Source organism: Mauremys reevesii, linkage group 1, assembly GCF_016161935.1.
Source record: "Mauremys reevesii isolate NIE-2019 linkage group 1, ASM1616193v1, whole genome shotgun sequence".
Lineage (NCBI taxonomy): Eukaryota > Metazoa > Chordata > Testudines > Geoemydidae > Mauremys > Mauremys reevesii.
In genome coordinates this window covers 16,785,551-16,804,638 of record NC_052623.1, presented here as the reverse complement: position 1 = coordinate 16,804,638, position 19,088 = coordinate 16,785,551, and the positions used below count along the sequence as shown (strand labels likewise).

Genomic DNA, 19,088 nt, shown 5'->3' with positions numbered 1-19,088 from the left:
GAGAATTAACCAGACGTGAGACAAAAAGGATGGGAGGATGAAGGATATTTGTAGTTAGAGCACAGGACAAGGAGCTGAGGGGCCGCAGGCTAGACACCTACAGGCCCGATTTTCAAAAGCTCAGCACCCAACATGCTGTAATCTTGAAAATCTATCCACTTATTCCAGTTCCTAAATAGGAGCTGAACCTGTCTGAAAGTCTGACCCCAACTGTGGGTGTGGAGCTCTTTAGAAAATCTGGCCCTACCACGATAGGATCTATAGAGAACACCAACAAATAGCTGCTATTCTCAGCTCTGTCAGCCTTCTTGTAGGATACTGGGCAAATCACGTAACCTCTCTGTGCCTCAGCTCTTAGGAGAATCCCTCTTTCCCAGTGCACTCTGCTGATTTGTTTAAAGTGCTCCGAGATCCCTGGAAGGAAGGTGTTACTGACGTGTGGAATACGAGTCCTCCCGTCCCACCCCCACACTAGCAATATTCACCAGCACTGAAAGTCAAGGTCACAAATTCAGTCAAAAATTAATGTTTTTAAAAAATGAATCTGTTGATGGGAACTGATTAGATTATGGCATTTAAAGCCAGCTGTTGACAGCCAGGATAAGTTTAATACAGCAATCCCTTCTTTACAGTCTGGCAAGGCACAAAAATTATGCCTTTCGCTACATTTCTAACAAACATTATTGGACTAAAAAAAGGGAATTTGGCAGCTAAGAAAATCTACTTTCCCTTTTATGAACCATGTGCTTATCAGCCAGAACATGTGTGAATAAATCCAATTAGGGAAAGTAGGATGGCTAGAAAGCAGCCTCGTACAGAGACCTTATTCCTTCACAGTAGCTTCCGTACCCACATTAGCAGTCAGTGTATTTTCTCAGACTTAGGAATTTCACAGGCAGCTGCATACACTTGGCACCTTTCAAAGGCAGGGGGTGAAACACAGGAGCACGAAAGAGCAACAGGCACAAGGAGAATCTCTTCCCAGGCAGTTTTCACATCTCACTCTGCCACAGCAGACTGAAGGATCACTTCTCCAGTGACATCAGGCAGGACAGCAGCCAGTTCAGTAGAGTCAAGATACTCCACCCCCTTTGGCGTGATAGTTTCAAATCACTTCCTGTGCCAGCTAATTGATCCAACTGAACTGGGGATCTAACAGCGCAGAATATCATAAAGAAATTAGGACTGGATCATTAATGGACCTCTCTAACCCAGGGGCACTCAACTCTTTCCATACTCAACCCTCCTCTCCCTCACTGTCCATTCAGCAACACGGCAAGGGAAGGGTGGTCTCTGTCCCAGGTACTAGACCTGAGAGAGAGGGGTCTGTCCCAGGGGAACAGTGACTAGGAAGAGGTCTCATTCTACAGGGACAGTGATGAGAAACCGATAGCAATTCTTCTCCGCTAGATAAAGACAAAAATCAAAGAGACGGGAAAAGCGCCGAACTGTTAGACTTAACCCATTCTACAGAACAGGGTCCTGTCAAATGCCACATCACCTGCTGCCACATTCAGCCTGTTCTTTGAGAACACATGTAAAACGTACCAGACAGCTGCTGTAAGAGTTCTTCAGAGACCTCCCCTTTCTCTGCTGAGACTTCACCAGAGCCAGTGGAGTGAACCCTAATGGACTCTGGGCTCAGGTGGCTTGTTGATTTGTAAGAGTCTGTGACACACACCCTGGAGAGCATGAATCTCAAAGCCTTTTATAGCCCTGCTTGTGCCGGCAAATAGAACAAAAAGAGAATTTTGCAGTAGGGCAGAACTATTGTTAAATAAATTTAAGCAAGCAATCTAGCCTCCCCTTAATCCTGAAGTGACCCCTTGAATCTATAAGAAATTTGGGGGGCTTTCCTGAAACCCACTTAGAGGAATCCTAGATCAGCAGAAGGGACAATTTTGCTCTGATGTAAGTACTTTAACTCCAGGAAGCACCCTTATCAACATTCTAACAGGCGATTGGAATAGACATCCCTCAAGCCAGAACGCTGTCAAATGCTGCTCACCGTCCCGTTTTCCTTCAAATATTCTCCTTTCCCAAGCCAGGAAGAGTGTCACATGCATAGGGACTGGAGCTCAGATTTTTAAAGGTATTCAGGAGCCTAGCCCCCATTGATTTTAACAGGAGTTCGGTGCCTAAATGCCTTTAGAAATCTGCACCTGCATGTCTGGAGAGGGCCCTGAACTAACAGATCTGGGAGTAGAGTAGAAGCCTGAGAGAAACACAGTCTTGGTGGAATCTGCAGCTAGGAGACCGGACGAGACTTCTTCCATCAGCTTCTTTATTAGAGCTGTTCCCAGGGCGAGGATGGGGACATGCAAACACCAGGTGGAACCAGGCAATTGAAAAAGCCTCATGTGCCCAGGCTTCCAAGCTAGTTTATCTTCTGGTGCAAACCTTTTCCACCTGTTTGAGTTGACTGCAAACGGTTGTACCTCCAACTGCCCCAGAATCAAGTCAGGTACCTGATTGCTTATGAACCAGTGGAGAACAAAGTTTTCTGCTTAACCAACACGTGTTCCACTCCTCTCCTCAAGATGGGAAGGGCTCTGTTCAATGCACTATTTTCCTGTCGGCTCATGTTTCCTTTCTTCTCCTGGAGACCAAATGGGGTTTTCGGGCCTGAAGGGGGAGAGCCACTACTTTGGAAGGAGAGCCCCACAAAGTTTCTTTGGGATGGGAAGCCAGGAGGTCAATTCTGTCCTTGTCTTGAACATTACATAAGTGCAGTTGAGCCAGACTGCCATGCTCAGGTCCCAAGAACCCACTCCCTGCATTTCTCTGGTGGAAGAGGCAGGGAGCTCACTGCCAGAGAGCAGCCATGAGATGTGGCAGCCCCACAGCACACTGGTGTCACACTATGGAACAAGGGACCTCTGTGGCTGCACGATGAGTGGAATGAGCAAAGTCTTGGGGCTGCTGTCTCCTGCCTGATGTCATTACCCATTAGTCTGCCCTGGTGGAATGAGATCTTAAACTTCTTACACGCTATATTTCAAAACATATAGGGCAAATACCACTTCTGAACCACTGTAGAGGTCTGTAAGGCATCTATCACAGTGCCCAAGCGCTGAGAACAAACAATTTGGTTAGCATTAAAATTCAGCATGACGGCTGAGACACCCTGCTCTTAACAACCAGAAGCTGATGCTCTTGATCAATGAGTTTATTGTACTGGATAGATTCCAAAACATTTCCTTCTTACCCTCACTTATTCCAAGATTGGTTCAAACTTAACCTACTGTGGCTTCCAGGCACTTGCTCAACCAATGAGACCTATGAGACTAGGTGCTTTGAGAAGGACCCATAGCTCAGTGTCATCCACACATATTAGGGACACTGGAATTCATGGTGTCTCAATGTGAGGCACCATGTTAAGCGAATCCAATTTCCTCATAAGAATGAATGTAAATGGGGGGGTTCGGTTCCAGGGAATTTTTTTTTGCTGTACAGTACAGAACTATAGTTGGGAGGTGCCCCCACCTTACCCCACCCAGGCACAGCCCACTGGCACTGGGGACAATGAGGCAGGCAAGGAGGCTGAAGGTGCTGGAGGCTAGGAGACGCATGCTGTGCAGCAGCGGTAGCTTCCCCTACTCTGCAAGCACCAGGGGCAGGGGGCTCAACCCTCGGCCCGCCATGCCACTCCTTACCCCAAGCCCCCACCTGCATGCCCACATCCTCGCTCCTCCCCCCTCCCTCCTGCCCATGGTAATCAGCTGGCTTGTGATGTTCAGGGGGCAGGAGGGAGGAGTGAGGACTCAGCGCACAGGCTCCCCCCTGCCTCCTGCCTGCGGCAATCAGCTGGCTCGCAGTGTTCGGGAGGCAGGGGAGGGAGGGGGAGCCTGCGCGTCGAGTCCTCGCTCCTCTCCCCTCCCTCCTGAATGCCACAAACCAGCTGATTGCTGCAGGTAGGAGGCAGGGGGAGGAGGGAGAAGGTGCTAATCCACGAGGTCTGCTGGCGGGCGGGAGGCGCTGTGGGGAGAGGGAGCTGATGGGGACAAAGCAGGCAGCCAAACGATGTTATAGCAAAGCATTGCACAACTTCAAATGGAGCATGTTCTGTAATTGAGCAGGGACGTAAGTTTGAAACAACGTTAAGCGAGAGAACATTAAGTGGGGAGTTATTGTATATGCTGGAGAGGATGGATGAAAGTACTCAACATGTGGAGCACTACATGTGATGCCTTAAGGAAAAGAAGTAGGTGCTCACCATGACTTTCAGGGATCTGAAAGGGATAAGAAGATCTAGCTAACCGCCGTTCCGTTCACTCCTACTACATATTGTATTTGAGTCAATACCTTATAGTCAAAAGTACAGAAAGCCACTGAAAGATCTACTAGTACAAGAATGGAAGTTTGTCTGCATCCAAATAACTTTGTTTGCAAAGTTTTGTTCCAAGGTCATCCACTGTGCCAGCTAAGCATTAAGCCTGAAGGGTTTAGATATTGGAACAGGACTTTGCCCTGAAAAGAGAGGCTGGAAGCAGGACTAACTTGCCAGGCCTTCAGGAATGACTATGGTGGCTGAAGGAGGTATTGACAATTTACATTCAAAATTGTAACAGAGTTAAAAACTGTCTTATGTTACAACAGTTTGAGTAGACAAAGATTAGTTCACGGTCCCTAATCAATGCAATCGGCCACCATATTTTGCACCAAACCTGCATACTAAATGTACTGCTAAAATCTTCTTCGAATTTCCATCCTGAAATGGGCAAATTAGCGATTTGCCATTATTCTAGGCTTCATTTTTACTTCAATGCCTGATATGCAGTACTGATTGATCTAGAATTTTACATAAATGCATTTCATTATACATATCCAAAATATGCATTTCAGGACTAAAGTAATTTAACACTTGAATCAACTTCCTGTATGAAGATTAAGACAGTAATTATTCTGCAGAGCTAGCTCACATCACATTATTATGAACAGAAGTTATCAGCCACAGGAAGGTCAACCTTGATTGCCCCCATTCATACCGTCTTAGTAAAAATGGTGATTCACGCAGAAGGTCATAGGGGTTGCACCCATTCTGAGGTGCTGTTCATAACCTCTCTCATTTTTTGTCTGGGGAAGAATTTCTTTGACACTTCAGTAAGATAATCTGAGATCATTCAATGAAAGCAGCAGCAAAGAAAATGGAAAACGGAATGACTAATGATCTTTCTTGTCTCTTCCCTTTTGGGACCTGCTTCTGCAACAGCTATTTATTGGGCGTTGAGGCCGTGTTTCTGGGCTTGCTTTGTTGAAGATTCTAAAAATCTAAATCCTACCTGCTTTACAAAGATCAAAACCCACCGAAAGAACAACTCCTCCTAAATTCTTGTCAAGTGCCCATCTGAGTGTACTTGCTTATACTGACTTCACTTACAGCTACAGCTCACTTAAGCTTTCCTCTGTCCATTTCCACATGAAGATTTGAGAGGTATATGAATTATTAATCATCTGTATTATGATGGCACCCAATGCCATGTAATAGCCTCCAGGGATTTAAAACCATCCGCTGTGATTTGCTGAATACTAAACAAAAACTCTGCTGCATCCAAAAATCTTTAGTTTATTCAATAGTTTAAAAAAAAAAACCCATCCTACTGATGAGCCTTTGAATCTTTTTCAGAAAATAGAACAAAAATTGTGTTCCAGGTTTAGCTAAAGTTCATTTTACAAATTGTCTTACAATTAAGAAATTAAAGGCATTTGATTGCACAGAACCTTTGATATGTTTCTTAAAGTTCTTTCAGGGAAGGGGCTACAACCAGACATGCAAAACCCGCGGGAAAAAACCAAAGAACAGAAATTGGGCTTGTTTTTGGCTTAACTGGCTTGTGAATTGCTTGTTGGCTAGTTTTTGGCTTGTAGCTTATTGTAGCTTGTTGCTTCTTTCCCGCCCCCCACACCGATCAGTCCCTGGCAAACAGGCCAAGGGGGGGAAGCAAGGGCTAGGGGCAAGCAGGGGCAAAGGGGGGGGAGAGAGTCAGGGGTGCACAGTGGGCCCACCACAGTCCAGACTGTACACTGGGGGGGCGGGGATCTAGTCACAGAGTGTTGGGGTTCTCAGGGATTGGCTTGTTTTGAAATAGAATTAGCTTGATTTTTGGTTTATTGTGAAAGTCGGTGCTGATTTACCATGTGAAAGTTGGCAACTGTGGCTACAACTACAGAAATAGCTTCTTTGTGCTGACAATCCGCTCAGTAAAGTTCCTGAACGGCACAAAAAGCTAAAGCTTGCCCTCACATAATGCATTAAATGGGTCTACCACCACCTTAATGACATACACTGTGGTCACCTCATTAAGTGCTTATTTTAGTTGCACCTTGTGTCATTTGTTCATGCGAGATCTATGCCCAGATGAAGCCCAGACACATGATGTAAAAAGCTTCTTTATCCAATGGCTTCTCTGGGTTATCATAACTGCACGGAGGACCCAGATGTCCCTGTCCAACACAGCTAGCTAGCTAGCTCTTGGAGACGTATGTTGCCTTCCTAGCCTGGACAGGGAGTCACAGTAACCTTGAGGAGAATATAAATTGGGTAAGTCCAGAGGATTTCTCCCCCCGACCCTCCCAAAAAGTGAGTGGGCACCACCATTCCTCATTAGCAGTGAAACCTGCATCCTCCAAAAGGCAGCCCCTTCCTAAATAACCACTTCAGAATATTCAAGGCTTCCCATACAATCGCCTTTGATTGGAAGCCAAACTCTGTTTGCAGAATGTTTGTTCGCCCCCCTGGATGGTCACTTACATTTTATTTTGCTTAAGTATTTTGTGCTTGGCAAGACCACGTAAAAAATCACAGATTTGAAATATAGCAAAACAGCTTGATTTCTTACCATGTTTTTAAACACTGAAATCGTGCAGCAAGCTAACTAAATAAGTTACCGTTTGGTGTGCAGGGGGCATTTAGTATTTGACACATTAATTTGGATACACAGTGTATACAAGACTAGGGTATATAATTGTGCAGTAAGTTGATACAATAGGGTTATACAATTATTAATGTACATTGATTATTCTGTGCTTCGTACATTAGCTGCTTTGCAGTTTCATTCCTACATCTCAACAGAAGAGTTCTACAACTTTTAACACCTCACTGCCCTTCACCATAGAGCTGCTTGTCAAAGATCTTAGAGGCAATAGGCAATATATGAGAAATGCCAAGTCAGTAAAGCAATTGTGTCACCAAACCCCATCTTTGCTCTTGCCTCTGAGTGAACACGAATGGCTCTAACCCTTTGTTCACATTCTGCAATTACAGATATTTGCTACATGGGCAAGAAAAAACAAAAGGGATTTTATTGCATGTAAACACACAAGGTTAGTGCTGTAGCTTTTACTGCTTAGGCTGATTAGCTATTTGCCAAATGCAAAATTTATCTTCAGTAAAACAGGCAGAAAGAACTTCATTTGGCAGTTCAGCATTTAAAAGACAGCAACTCATCTGAATGCTGCTGCACTGCAGAAAGCTGTTAGACTTTCAAGTTGGGGAGGGTAAAATCTATCAGTCTGTAGTTGGAGGGGATGGGCTGGAGGTCAGAGAACGATCATTCACACTTATAGTGCTTTCCAAATAACTATCATCCTGGTGAAGCTTAATTATTCTTCCTATTTTACCCCAGGTGAAATGTAGTCAGACTGACTTCTCCACAGTCCCATAGCAAAGCAGTGTCAGAGATCAGAGACCCCAGACTTCCCACACTTTCAACCATGCTAACTAGTCCAATCAGCTTTTGAATACCCAGAGTCCTATGGTTCTAATCCCAGACAAATCATCCATCCTTTCAACGTGGATAAATGGGATTCCAAGCAATTTACTGCAGGTGGGTCTTTCAAATGACAGCTAAACACCCCACGGAGGTGCTGTCTGTGGACTGAAGAGTAGATGTTCCTCTAGGGTCCTTAGCCAGTTTCCTTATCTCCACCACCATGGAGCATGTTGTACCCTGGTTCATCACAGGATGTAAGAATATTCCAGCAGGCTGAGTGCACAGCACACACTGCCCCGTCACTTACCTGTTTTACATTGTATCCTGCTTTTGCACTAGTTTCAATGAACATTACATTCAGCTCTTTGGCTTTCCTCTCTCCCTCCTCAATGGACACTTGCCTGGGGAAGAGAAGAACATTAGAGCAAATGATATGAACATCCTGACAATTAGGATTTTGCCTCCAGCCCAAGAGATGTCTCCATAGTTCCAACACACATGTAGTTATACCTGCTAGGTACTGTCTCCAGCCACCACCATAGGAAGGGGACATTTCAGAACACAAGCTGGGCTTCTACAGTGCACCTACCAGGAATGGTCTACATGTACTCAATCCTGCCCCAGAATGTGGGGATGGACAGATGATCTCTCAAAATCCCTTCCAGCCCTACATTTCTGTGGAACAATACACTAAACTTTTCAGTAATAAAGCCAAGGTGGCCACTGGCCATTTTCTAAGTTTCCTGCCAGGAACTACACTTGGATGGCTTGATAAGAATTACGTGCTCTCAGGCTGTGCTAACTAGCAATTATTGCCCTGTTTAGCTAAACCTTAACATGGTTATTTAACTTCTTTCAAAATAATTGTATGTAACCTGGAAGTATGAAAAAACTGCTTAAGGTATTTAAGTTAAAGTATTTCAGTTTATTTTGTTTAAAGGAGCTAACGATTTTCCAAACAAATATCCTAAAGTCCTCAATATATACTTTTCCCTGAACTCAAGTTTATGATACACCAGGGGTCGGCAACCTTTCAGAAGTGGTGTGCTGAGTCTTCATTTATTCACACTAATTTAAGGTTTCGTGTGCCAGTAATACATTTTAACGTTTTTAGGTGGTCTCTTTCTATAAGTCTATAATATATAACTAAACTATTGTTGTATGTAAAGTAAATAAGGTTTTTAAAATGTTTAAGAAGCTTCATTTAAAAATTAAATTAAAATGCAGAGCCCCCAGACCAGGGGCCAGGACCTGGGCAGTGTGAGTGACACTGAAAATTGGCTTGTGTGCTGCCTTTGGCACGCGTGCCGTAGGTTGCCTACCCCTGTGATATACGATTATGACACATAGGAAGCTAATATCATGAAATTTACACTTTAACCAAGTCTGATGCTATAATATTGTCATGTTCAGAAGGACATACTGCCATTGTGTGTTTATGTTTTAAAAAGACACTATTTTGTACCACTGTGTATTGCGAGATTAGCATAAATCCACTGTAGCAAGGCAGCAGAATGTCCAAATGCCAGTGCAACTTCGCATTAGTGTGCCTGAAAAATTTTCCCCCTAAAAAAGTACAGTAGGTACGACAAGGGGGGAAGGGGAGAGAAAAAAAATCACTCCGTTCAACAGAAGCTTCTCTTTTAAATAAAATTCTAAATATGCTTTAGATTTTAATTTTAACTACATTAAAAACAAACTGTTTAAAGGAATATTCAAGATAATCATTTAAATTAGTCACCTGCATTAAACCTAGATGATTAAACATTTTAAATCTAGTTTACTCTTTCACTGATGCAATTGACTTGACACATTTCACTCAGCTTGGACAATGAAGCTAGACTGGTTAATTTTACTACCTGGTTCTTATGGATGTCGCTGATTCTGGTTTGTGCACGCAAACACACACACCACCCGTCCTGTGAGCTCACAATCAAGTCAGGAAATGTTTAAATAAAATTTCAACTGATTTTTTTTTTTTTTTTAAATCAAGAAAATTCTATTCAGATCTGGCTTCAGTATAATTTAAACAAACTAGATTTTGGACCAAAAATAATAGAATCACTTTAAACAGAGCTTTCTCAGAGAAAACAGCAGCAGATTGGCCACATGATTAAGAAAAATGTACAAATTAGAATTATTTCTCCGTACCTCTTATCTGCTAGATCTGTTTTATTTCCCACTAGCATAATGATGACATCACTGCCCCTTTCCGTTCTGACATCATCAATCCATTTTGTGGTTTGCTGGAATGAGTTTACATCTAGTAAGGAAGAGTGGACAAAGATGAGTGTCACTGTAAAATGTTCTTCCCAGACCACTGCCAATACAGCCATAAATCTTAATAAAAGCCTCACATTCTCTGGTAATTGGTGCATTAGGGCTATGTAGAATCAATGGATGCAATCCTGACCCCATGGAAGTCAATGGGAGTTTTGTTATTTATTTCAGTGGATCTTGGATTTTACCCTTTGGCTTTAAATGCACCTGCAATTGAACTTAATCTATCCAATTATAAATGGACTTTTAATATCAGAGTGCAAATTATGAAGAGTTTATCACTACTTTTAAAGAACTATTATTATTTCACTTTATTGAACAAAGGGCTTGTCTACACTATAAAATTGAGTCGACGTGCAGCCACTGCGGTAATTAAAGTGAAGGTTCACATTCACACCACGCTCCTCCTGTCAGTGGTGCTCATCCCTCACCAGGAGTTTCCATCAACGGAAGTAGGGCATTGTGGAGCTCCGCAGCCCTGGTGCTGACACCTCAGGCTGTCAGTGCTGGGGCGGGGAGGGCTCTGGCTGTCAGCCTCGCACAGGGCTGGCACCCAACAGGTGATGTAAGTAACGCAGTGTCTACATGGACACTGTCGCCCTACTACATCAACGTAAGCGCTACACCTCTCACGGAGGTGGAGTTAGTAAGTCCATTGGCAGGGGCTCCATTGTAGCATAGACACTTACACCAGGCTGCAGTTTAATGTATTTTACATACAGAATGGGGGCCTAATAACTTTGCTATTTAATCTGTACTACTCGTGACTTGAAAAAACATTGAATATATGCATTGGTAAGAGGGCCCTACTGTTTCAAGGATTTAAAAAACATTTAACAGCAATTATTACACTTTGTGTTGCTTAATCATTTTGTGATCACTAGTTTTAGGCTTGTTCTCCTAGGAATATTTAGCTTATGTAATTACTAGCAACTCTTGTTGGGTTGATCACTGACCTCAAAAGAATTTCAGAACTGGTTACATAAAAAAACAAAACATAAAAGGATCCTTTGGCACTTTTCTAACTAAAAGTCCCTTCCAGATTCCAGCAGCTTTAGTAGAACAGGTAATTAACATCTACGCTGCAAAATAGGGTTCTAGAAATAGGTATTAACTAATGAATATACAATAACCTTGTCTGCAAAGCTGTGTTCTTAATATCAACTGCTGTACCATTCAATTTAACAGTTAGATACAATAGCTACAATCACAGAGGTGTATGTTGAGATGCCAAAGTATTTGCCTGCACTTAAATAGGGAGATCTCTGTGGTAACTGTTGGCTTTGTAGTGGTACAGTGAAATGCTGTAAGTCTTAACCATCTAAGACTTGATCACTTGCCAACAGCTTAATGGCATAAAGCTTTGCTTTAGTACTTAGCAATAATCATTAGGACAGTAGAGAAGTCCAAAATTCACAGCTATCATGCAATTTTAGCTGAATTTAAAATGTTTATTTATAACAATTAAAATAAATTTACAAGGGAAGCCCTTATTCTTGCTATAATCTTCTAGAGTATTTATGACTAAGGATACACTCTTTTTGGATTTGGGTAGAACTGGACTATTTCATCCAGTCACTATTGATTTAAAATGGAAAAAACCTCAGAAGGTTTATTTCTCCTTTAACAAAATTATTGCTCTTTACAAATTAAAAGCCAGTAAATGAGGGTTGTTCTGGCCTTTTTAATCAGTCTTCAGGGTGGAGGTCAGAAAGCATTAACATTTTAGCCCTCAAAAGCGTACATACCTTATTATGACATGAAAGAGTACATTATTAAAAGGCTAAATCCCTAGTCATGGAGCTTTAAATACCAGAAAATGGAAGTGACCGATTAAGATAAAAACATGGCATGTCCTTCCCCAGCCCACACCCAGATTTTGAGGACAATGGAGTGAAGCAAGCTGCAGTTCTCAAATGGTCTCAATGGGAAAGCGCTAATTTAGAAATTCAAAGATATGCAAGCAAGTGATTCCAGTGTTTGAGACCAAGTCAAAGATGGAGATGGTACCCAAAAGAAGAACAGATGAGACTAGGCCAGCCAGTGCTCAGGGCTTTGGGACAAACCATGTGATAGGAAAGGGTCATAAATGTATTATTTCAGCAAGGGAGATTTATAAGTCCATTTATACATTGCTACAAACAGCTGTGATCAGAAGTGCCTGGTTTAAAAACTTGACTACGGTAAAAGGAAACACTGTTCATGCCAGGATGAAGACCAACCACATGATTGTGATATGACATGCAGAGCTAGGCTAGAGAATGACAGAGCAGAGTATCAGAAATGCAGAATTCCCCCCACTCACTTGTGATATCATAAACAACAACTGCAACAGTGGAGTCACGAATGTAGCTAGGAATCAAGCTCCTGAACCGCTCTTGACCTGCTGTGTCCCATAATTGCAACCGTACCTAACAAAATCAGTCAAACAAGCAAGACAAATAAGAAAAGGTCAAACCCGGTGCAATATACCTACTTGTGATATCGTAAACTACTACAGCAGCAGCAGAGTCACGGATGTAACTGGGAATGAGGCTACGGAAACGTTCCTGACCCGCAGTATCCCACAGCTGCAACCTGATCTGTGGGATGGGAGAAAATTAAAAAAAAAAAAAAAAAAAAAAAGCCAAACTGCCACTAAAAATAAAGAGTAAATCATTTTATTTGATTGGTTTTTTAAAAGCTAAATAAAAATATAACTCATGCAAGGGATTGTTTGGGACTGGGAGCAGTAGCAAACTGCCTCTCCTTCTGGCAACCCTCACATCCACAGTGGTATCTAAGGCCATCTCTACACTTACAGCACTACAGCGGCACAGCTGCGCCTTTGCAATGCGCGTGGTGAAGACGCTCTATGCCAACGGGAGAGAACTCTCCTATCAGCAGAAAAACACCACCCCCATGAGCAGCATAAGCTATATCAGCAGGAAAAGCTCTTCTGCTGACACAGCGCTGTGCACACTAGTGCTTATGTCGGTGTAATTTATGTTGCTTGGGGGTGGAACATTCACACCCCGAGCAACATAAATGTTGCCGACATAGGCGCTACTGCAGACATAGCCTGAGCTAGTGTATTCTTTGCCTAAAGGAGTCCAGAGGAATCTATATTTCCCACCTCTTTGTATTTCAAAAGCCCCTTCCCACTTCTAGAGGATGGGCAATAGGATGGCTGAGTTTTCCAGCCAGACAGGACGGGCAGGAAACCTGAGGCAAGTGCCAATCTGCACATCCACCCACAGAAGGCATTTATGCTCTGCTGCCATTCTTCCTGGGGCCCAAGTGCATCACTACCAGAGAGGCCTGTCTGACAAGGGGGTTGGAAGAATCACATTCAAGACCACTTCTAAATGCAAGTCTTCAGCTGCTGCCAAGCCACTGGAGCAGCTACTAAACTAACAGGCTTTTTCAAGGAGGATGAATGCTAGTCAGTCAGCTGCATGTAAGGTTTAGCCATAATGCAAAGGAATAGAGATAAACACAGATGACAAGGATGAAATTCTCTTACCACTTAGATTCTGAAAGAAAATACAAGATGCTCTATAAACCAGCATACATACATACATACATATACACATAGAAAAACATGGAAGGGCCTGAACTGCTTTAGGAAAAGCATGCTCATTTGTCAGATCACTTAAAATGCAATCATCTTTACTGTGAGTTTACCCAATACCATCAGCTTGTGCAGAGTTATACAACTTGTGTGCTACAAATACATGCCCCACTGCTGTATTTCTTAATTAAGGATGTGAGCTAATTTTGGACCAGGGCGTTAATTTCTGTGGAACACTGGCTTAATTTCAGAGGCAGTACTGTGCTAAACAGAGTAAACCTGCATATATTTATGAGTTATACATATTCTGCTGAGTTGGGGAACAGACTGGCAGTTCTAGTTATGATCCAATTTATATTCAGCCCCCAGCCACATATTAGGAACTTTTGGGGGTGGCCCTTTTCAAAACCCCATCTAACAGCAGACTCTTTAAAACCTTCCCCGAGCCATGAACTTTTTCCTCCTTTACTCCCCAAATGCTGCATCACGTTGCCTATTCAAATCAAGAATGACTGAATATGGCTTATTTCAAAACTTGTGAAAAACCTCAAGTGGCACACACTCATTTCCCTACATTCCCAGGTTGCCTCCACAGCACAGCCTAGAAGCAAGGGATCAAGCCTGAGTCAGCCACTGATCTTCTGCATGGTAGCTGGATGGGTTACTTCCAGACCTCCAGGCCACTTCAGAACTCTGAAGGATGCTCGCATTGTGACAGATTAGAAAACATACCAAGAATAGCGGATTCTTTCCAAGTGACTACAGAAAAATCATGCAAAATCTTACTCACTGTTCGATCCTCCAGGTACATGGTTTTCGATAAAAAGTCAATGCCAATTGTTGCCTGTAAAAAAATCGTGTCAGATTTCAATAAAAAACAAAACAGGTGTAATCTGTTTCTCTCACAGGTATTCAATAATTATCATGCTAGACTAGATCTGGCACAAGCTCATCTGAGGGCCATACTTATGGGATAGCGCTTTCCTTCAGTGGGATTTGTAAGCAAGATACAGGTTAGGCTTTTTCCACTTTAAGCCTCGAGACTCTTAAGTACATCCCTAAACAAGGTGAAAGATATTGGCAAAATTAGTGCCTATTAGTAGCATAAGATTACAGCATAAAAAGGACACATTTTTAATTAAGTTAACCACAGTTTGTACACAACTTTGGTCATTTATTTCACAGACACGAATACGACAGCAGAGTTTTCTTTGTGCCTTTAGACATTACTGGAGCATAGCAACAGAAATCCTGATGCCAACTTAACTAAAATGGAGGGAAAGGGAGAAATCGTGTTAAAAACAGCTCTGGTAGCACTGATCCCAAAGTCTTCATTCCCTTGGTGATGCTGCGTTTAACATTTAGTGCAGGATTGGGAAACAGCGCAGCAGCTTTGTGTATTGCAGGTGTGTGACCGACCTGGGACTGGGGCGACTAACACTACCATGGCTTTAACAGAGTGACCCCTTGATGCGGCAGTACCATTAAACGATATCAATGAAGCCCAGAAGAAAGCTGAGTCCCAGCAACCTGGTATCAACTGAAACACAACCATTAAGGGTCTAGTTTTCCTTAAGCTCTGGTATGAAGGCTTCATCCTAAAAATCAGAAGAACCCCTATTCCAAAAATGCTTCTGCACCACAAGATCCCTTTTTATTGTAGGCATTCTACCATCTGCTTGCCACACTTTCCAATAGGTTGGGGGACAATCTAATGCAGGGGTAGGCAACCTATGGCACGGGTGCCGAAGGCAGCACGCAAGCTGATTTTCAGTGGCACTCTCACTGCCTGGGTCCTGGACACCAGTCCGGGGGGCTCTGCATTTTAATTTAATTTTAAATGAAGCTTCTTAAACATTTTAAAAACCTTATTTACTGTACACACCACAATAGGCTAGTTCTATATTATAGGTTTATAGAAAGAGATCTTCTAAAAATGTTAAAATGTATGACTGGCACGCAAAACCTTAAATCAGAGTGAATAAATGAAGACTTGGGACAGCACTTCTGAAAGGTTGCCGACCCCGATCTAATGGGTGGTTTTCATGCAACCAGCCAGTTGCAAAAGGAAACTGACTAACACTGCATGATCCAAGTCAGTTTCCCTCTGCTGCTTGCTGCAGTATTTGATGCATAAGACACTTCCTCACTAGAGAAAGCCAGCATCTTGGGAGGAAGCCAGAGGGAGGGATATGAAAGAAACAAGGTTGATTTCCAAGGCTGATGACCCAAAAGCTTTTCCATCATCAAGAATTGTGAAGGATCCCAAAGTTTAGAGGTGAGCAGATGAAAGATACCAGCAGTTCTCAAACTGTGGATTGGGACCCCAAAATGGGTCACGACCCCGTTTTAATGGGGTTGCCAGGGCTGGTGTTAGACTGCCTGGGGCCCCAAGTCCCAGCCCCACCGCCTGGGGCTCAGACTTCGGCTATAGCCGGAGGTGGTGGGGCTCAGGTTACAGGCCCCATGCCTGAGGGTGAAACCCTTGGGCTTCAGCTTTGGCCCCCCCACTCTGGATGGTGGGGCTTGGGTCAGCTCACGCTTCAGTCCCCCCCTCCTGGGGTCGTGTGTTATTTTTGTTGTCAGAAGAGGGTCGCAGTGCAATGAAGTTTGAGAACCCCTGAAATATACATATTGGGGGACCCAGTAGACTGGTACATTAAAACACTTCCCTTCCATTGCTAAGCAAGCTACAAGGTTTTGATAAACAGAAAAGCTACATTAAAGTTTGCCTCTAGAAAGTTTCCATTCTCCCTGATATTTTACGGATTTCCCTGTTCAATTAAACAATATTTAACAGAGAAAAGCCTTAAGATTTTGCACCACACACAACCCAGCGTGGCACCAAAAATTCAGATTGATCCAGCTGGAGCCACAGTAAGACAACATCCTGGTGACCAGCATAGTTTTTACAACAGGTTTAGTAAAAAGGAGGCTGAGCTCAAAGAGAAGCCTGTCCCAGCTGCTGTGTGCCAGAGCTTCATGTACAATAGCAGCTCAAGTGAGTCGGATTTGCAATTTTTGGGAAATTTCCCCAGTCAAAACAAGTCTTGATGTAACAATGTCTGATGCTGTGGAGGCCTTAAGAGCATTTAATTTGGAAAGGTCCCTCAACATCTGGACCCAGCTGTCATATACCAGCAAGATTCATATGCCACTAATCCATCTCCAACAGGTATCTTAATACAAGTAATTCCTTGGATTAGCTCAAAGACATGAGGGGGTCATCATTAGTGGCACTTCACACTGAACAAAGACAGCGGATCAGCAGTCCTGGCTGAGGGATAGACTTGATTACCCAGAAGGTTCTCCACTCCTTTCGCCACTTTGATTCTTCTAGGGAAGAGGATGGAACAGTGATTGTGTGGTATGAAGTCTTTACTAGCCTTTCCTACCCCATAAGTAGGTATGTAGAAGACCTCAAGTTATAACCCTGGTAGGAATGCCACTGTGCCTAAAGCAACATAGCTCTCCACAAGGTATTAAGTATGGAGACTCCTTCGTGCCCTAATGCCAGGTTGAGGGCTGGGTATACAGCTTGTAGGACTTTTCAGTGAAATGTCCTTTATGCATGAAAGTTTCCATCTTCATTAAAGGAGGTCAGACGCAACACAAATCTCTCTGCATCCCAGATTGAGTGGTGTCTCATTAACCTGGCATTGTATCTGCAGGATCTCCTACACAAAGGATAGGAAATAACATTATGCTGTGTAGATCTTCATAAGCATGAAGATTTGATATTGACACACTGAGTAGAGTCAGATGAGCCAGATATGGCCAGCTGCACAGTTCTAGCCAGATAATATGTGAAGTGAGAATAGAGGGCAGGGGCAAGAAGACAGGCAATCCAGGGATAGGTCTACACTTGTGGCGGCGTGTAGTGAACCAACACCCAGCTAGCACTGGTATAAACAGCCGGGTTAGATGGTGAGGCACTGCTTAGATGAGTAAAAACATGCCTGAACCCTGTGGATATGTACCCTCCCATGTCTACACTGCTATGTAGTATTCCGCTGCCTCCTCTTTGCCAGAGCATTTCCCCATCGCAGTGAAAGATTCTGGCAGCAGGGAAAGGGTCTGGCAAGGGCAGCTGCCTCCCCTTGACAGAGCTTTTCACTACCATGGGTAGCTACATCCTGCAGTGAGTCTGGATGCCCGCTGCCTTTCTCTGCAGCATGTAGTTACGCGTACCCTACCTTCCGCCGCAAGTGCAGACAAGGCCTAGGAGTCTAAACTTTTAAATACAATAAAACGTATATCAAAAAAAGGACACAGAAGCCGGGCATCTGTTCAAGTTCCTGACAGGAGGAAGACAGGCACTGAAAGCCAGCTCTGGTTCTGTCCCCAGCTGCACAGAGATGGGAAAACCTGTAGTGCGGATTAGCGGGCTTGAAGTAAGAAGGATGCTATAAGCCTATTAGAGTTTACTGTCAGATACAAGAATAAGTGGGCATGAAATTAAACTAAAGTAGAGCAAGAATTAGGGAAGTTTGGGTACCATTTCTTCACACACAGAAATGTTATTGTGTGGAACCAACAGAAGCAAGTAGTTACAGGTTCTGTAGGTAAGAGATACATTGTGAGGCACAACTGCAAATTTAAAGGAGGCAGGTGGACCTAAATGGAATAAAGAGCCCCATCCACTGTAAGTATCTGTCTAGATATTTATATGGCCCCCTCACCACAGTATCCAAGTATTTATCCTAAACACTCCTGTGAGGTAGGGCAATGTTATTATCCACATTTTATAGACTGGGAATGGACAGAATACAAGTGACTTGCCCAAAGTAAGAGAGGGAGTTTGTGGCAGAGCAGGAATTGAGCCTGGATTTCCTGAGTCCCAGGCAGGTACCTTTACCACGAGACCATCCTCCCTCCATTTCTACATGCTTACAGAATCAGAGATTTTAAAGCCAGAAGGAGCCATTACAATCCTCTAGTCTGTTCTCTTGCATAACAGAAACAAGGAGGTGAACTAATGTCTCTTATTGGACCAATTTCTGGGTGTGAGAGGGGCAAGCGTTCAAGCTATACAGAGGACTTCATGTCTGGGAAATGTATTCAGAGTGTCACAGCTAAATACAAGGTGGAACAGATTATTTAGCGAAAGTAGTTAACACATTCTAAGAGACCATTCAAGGTACAGTAGCCTGTTAACACCTCTGCAGTCATAGGATAAAAAAGGGGGGTTAGTGGGTTACAGATTGTTGTAATCAGCCATAAATCCAGTGTCTTTATTGAGACCATGATTTTCAGTGATTAGTAACGTTATGAATTTAAGCTCCCAGCTTGTCTTTTGGAGGTGTTGCGCAGGTTTCCTTTGAGGATGAGGACTAAGAGGTCAGATATAGAGTGATCATTTTATGACAAATGTTCGCCCACGGTGGTATGGCAGGGGTCTCAAACACACAGAGTATTTGCTGCGGCCTGCCAAGCTCCCTGCGCCCCCCCCCCGCCCTCCCTCCGAGTTATTTCCTGCAGCTGCCAAGCTCCCCTCACCTGCTGCCCACCCTCCAGCATGCCGCGTTCCCACTGCTCCGTCT

General features: G+C 43.4%; 1 protein-coding gene across 4 annotated transcripts in view; it reads right to left on the bottom strand.

Moving 5' to 3' along the window:
- RAB6A (RAB6A, member RAS oncogene family) overlaps positions 1-19,088 on the bottom strand; it is a 95,799-nt gene that overhangs the window by 13,032 nt on the left and 63,679 nt on the right. For 2 of the 4 annotated variants that reach the window (XM_039529366.1, XM_039529385.1), the window contains exons 3-6: positions 14,336-14,389; positions 12,469-12,574; positions 9,864-9,975; positions 8,020-8,113 (exon numbers count right to left, since the gene is read on the bottom strand). In XM_039529366.1, coding sequence (XP_039385300.1) covers positions 8,020-8,113; positions 9,864-9,975; positions 12,469-12,574; positions 14,336-14,389 — 366 coding nt within the window. Of the gene's footprint in view, positions 1-8,019; positions 8,114-9,863; positions 9,976-12,297; positions 12,404-12,468; positions 12,575-14,335; positions 14,390-19,088 lie in introns of all 4 variants that reach the window. The other 2 variants (XM_039529362.1, XM_039529374.1) reach the window with 1 other exon arrangement.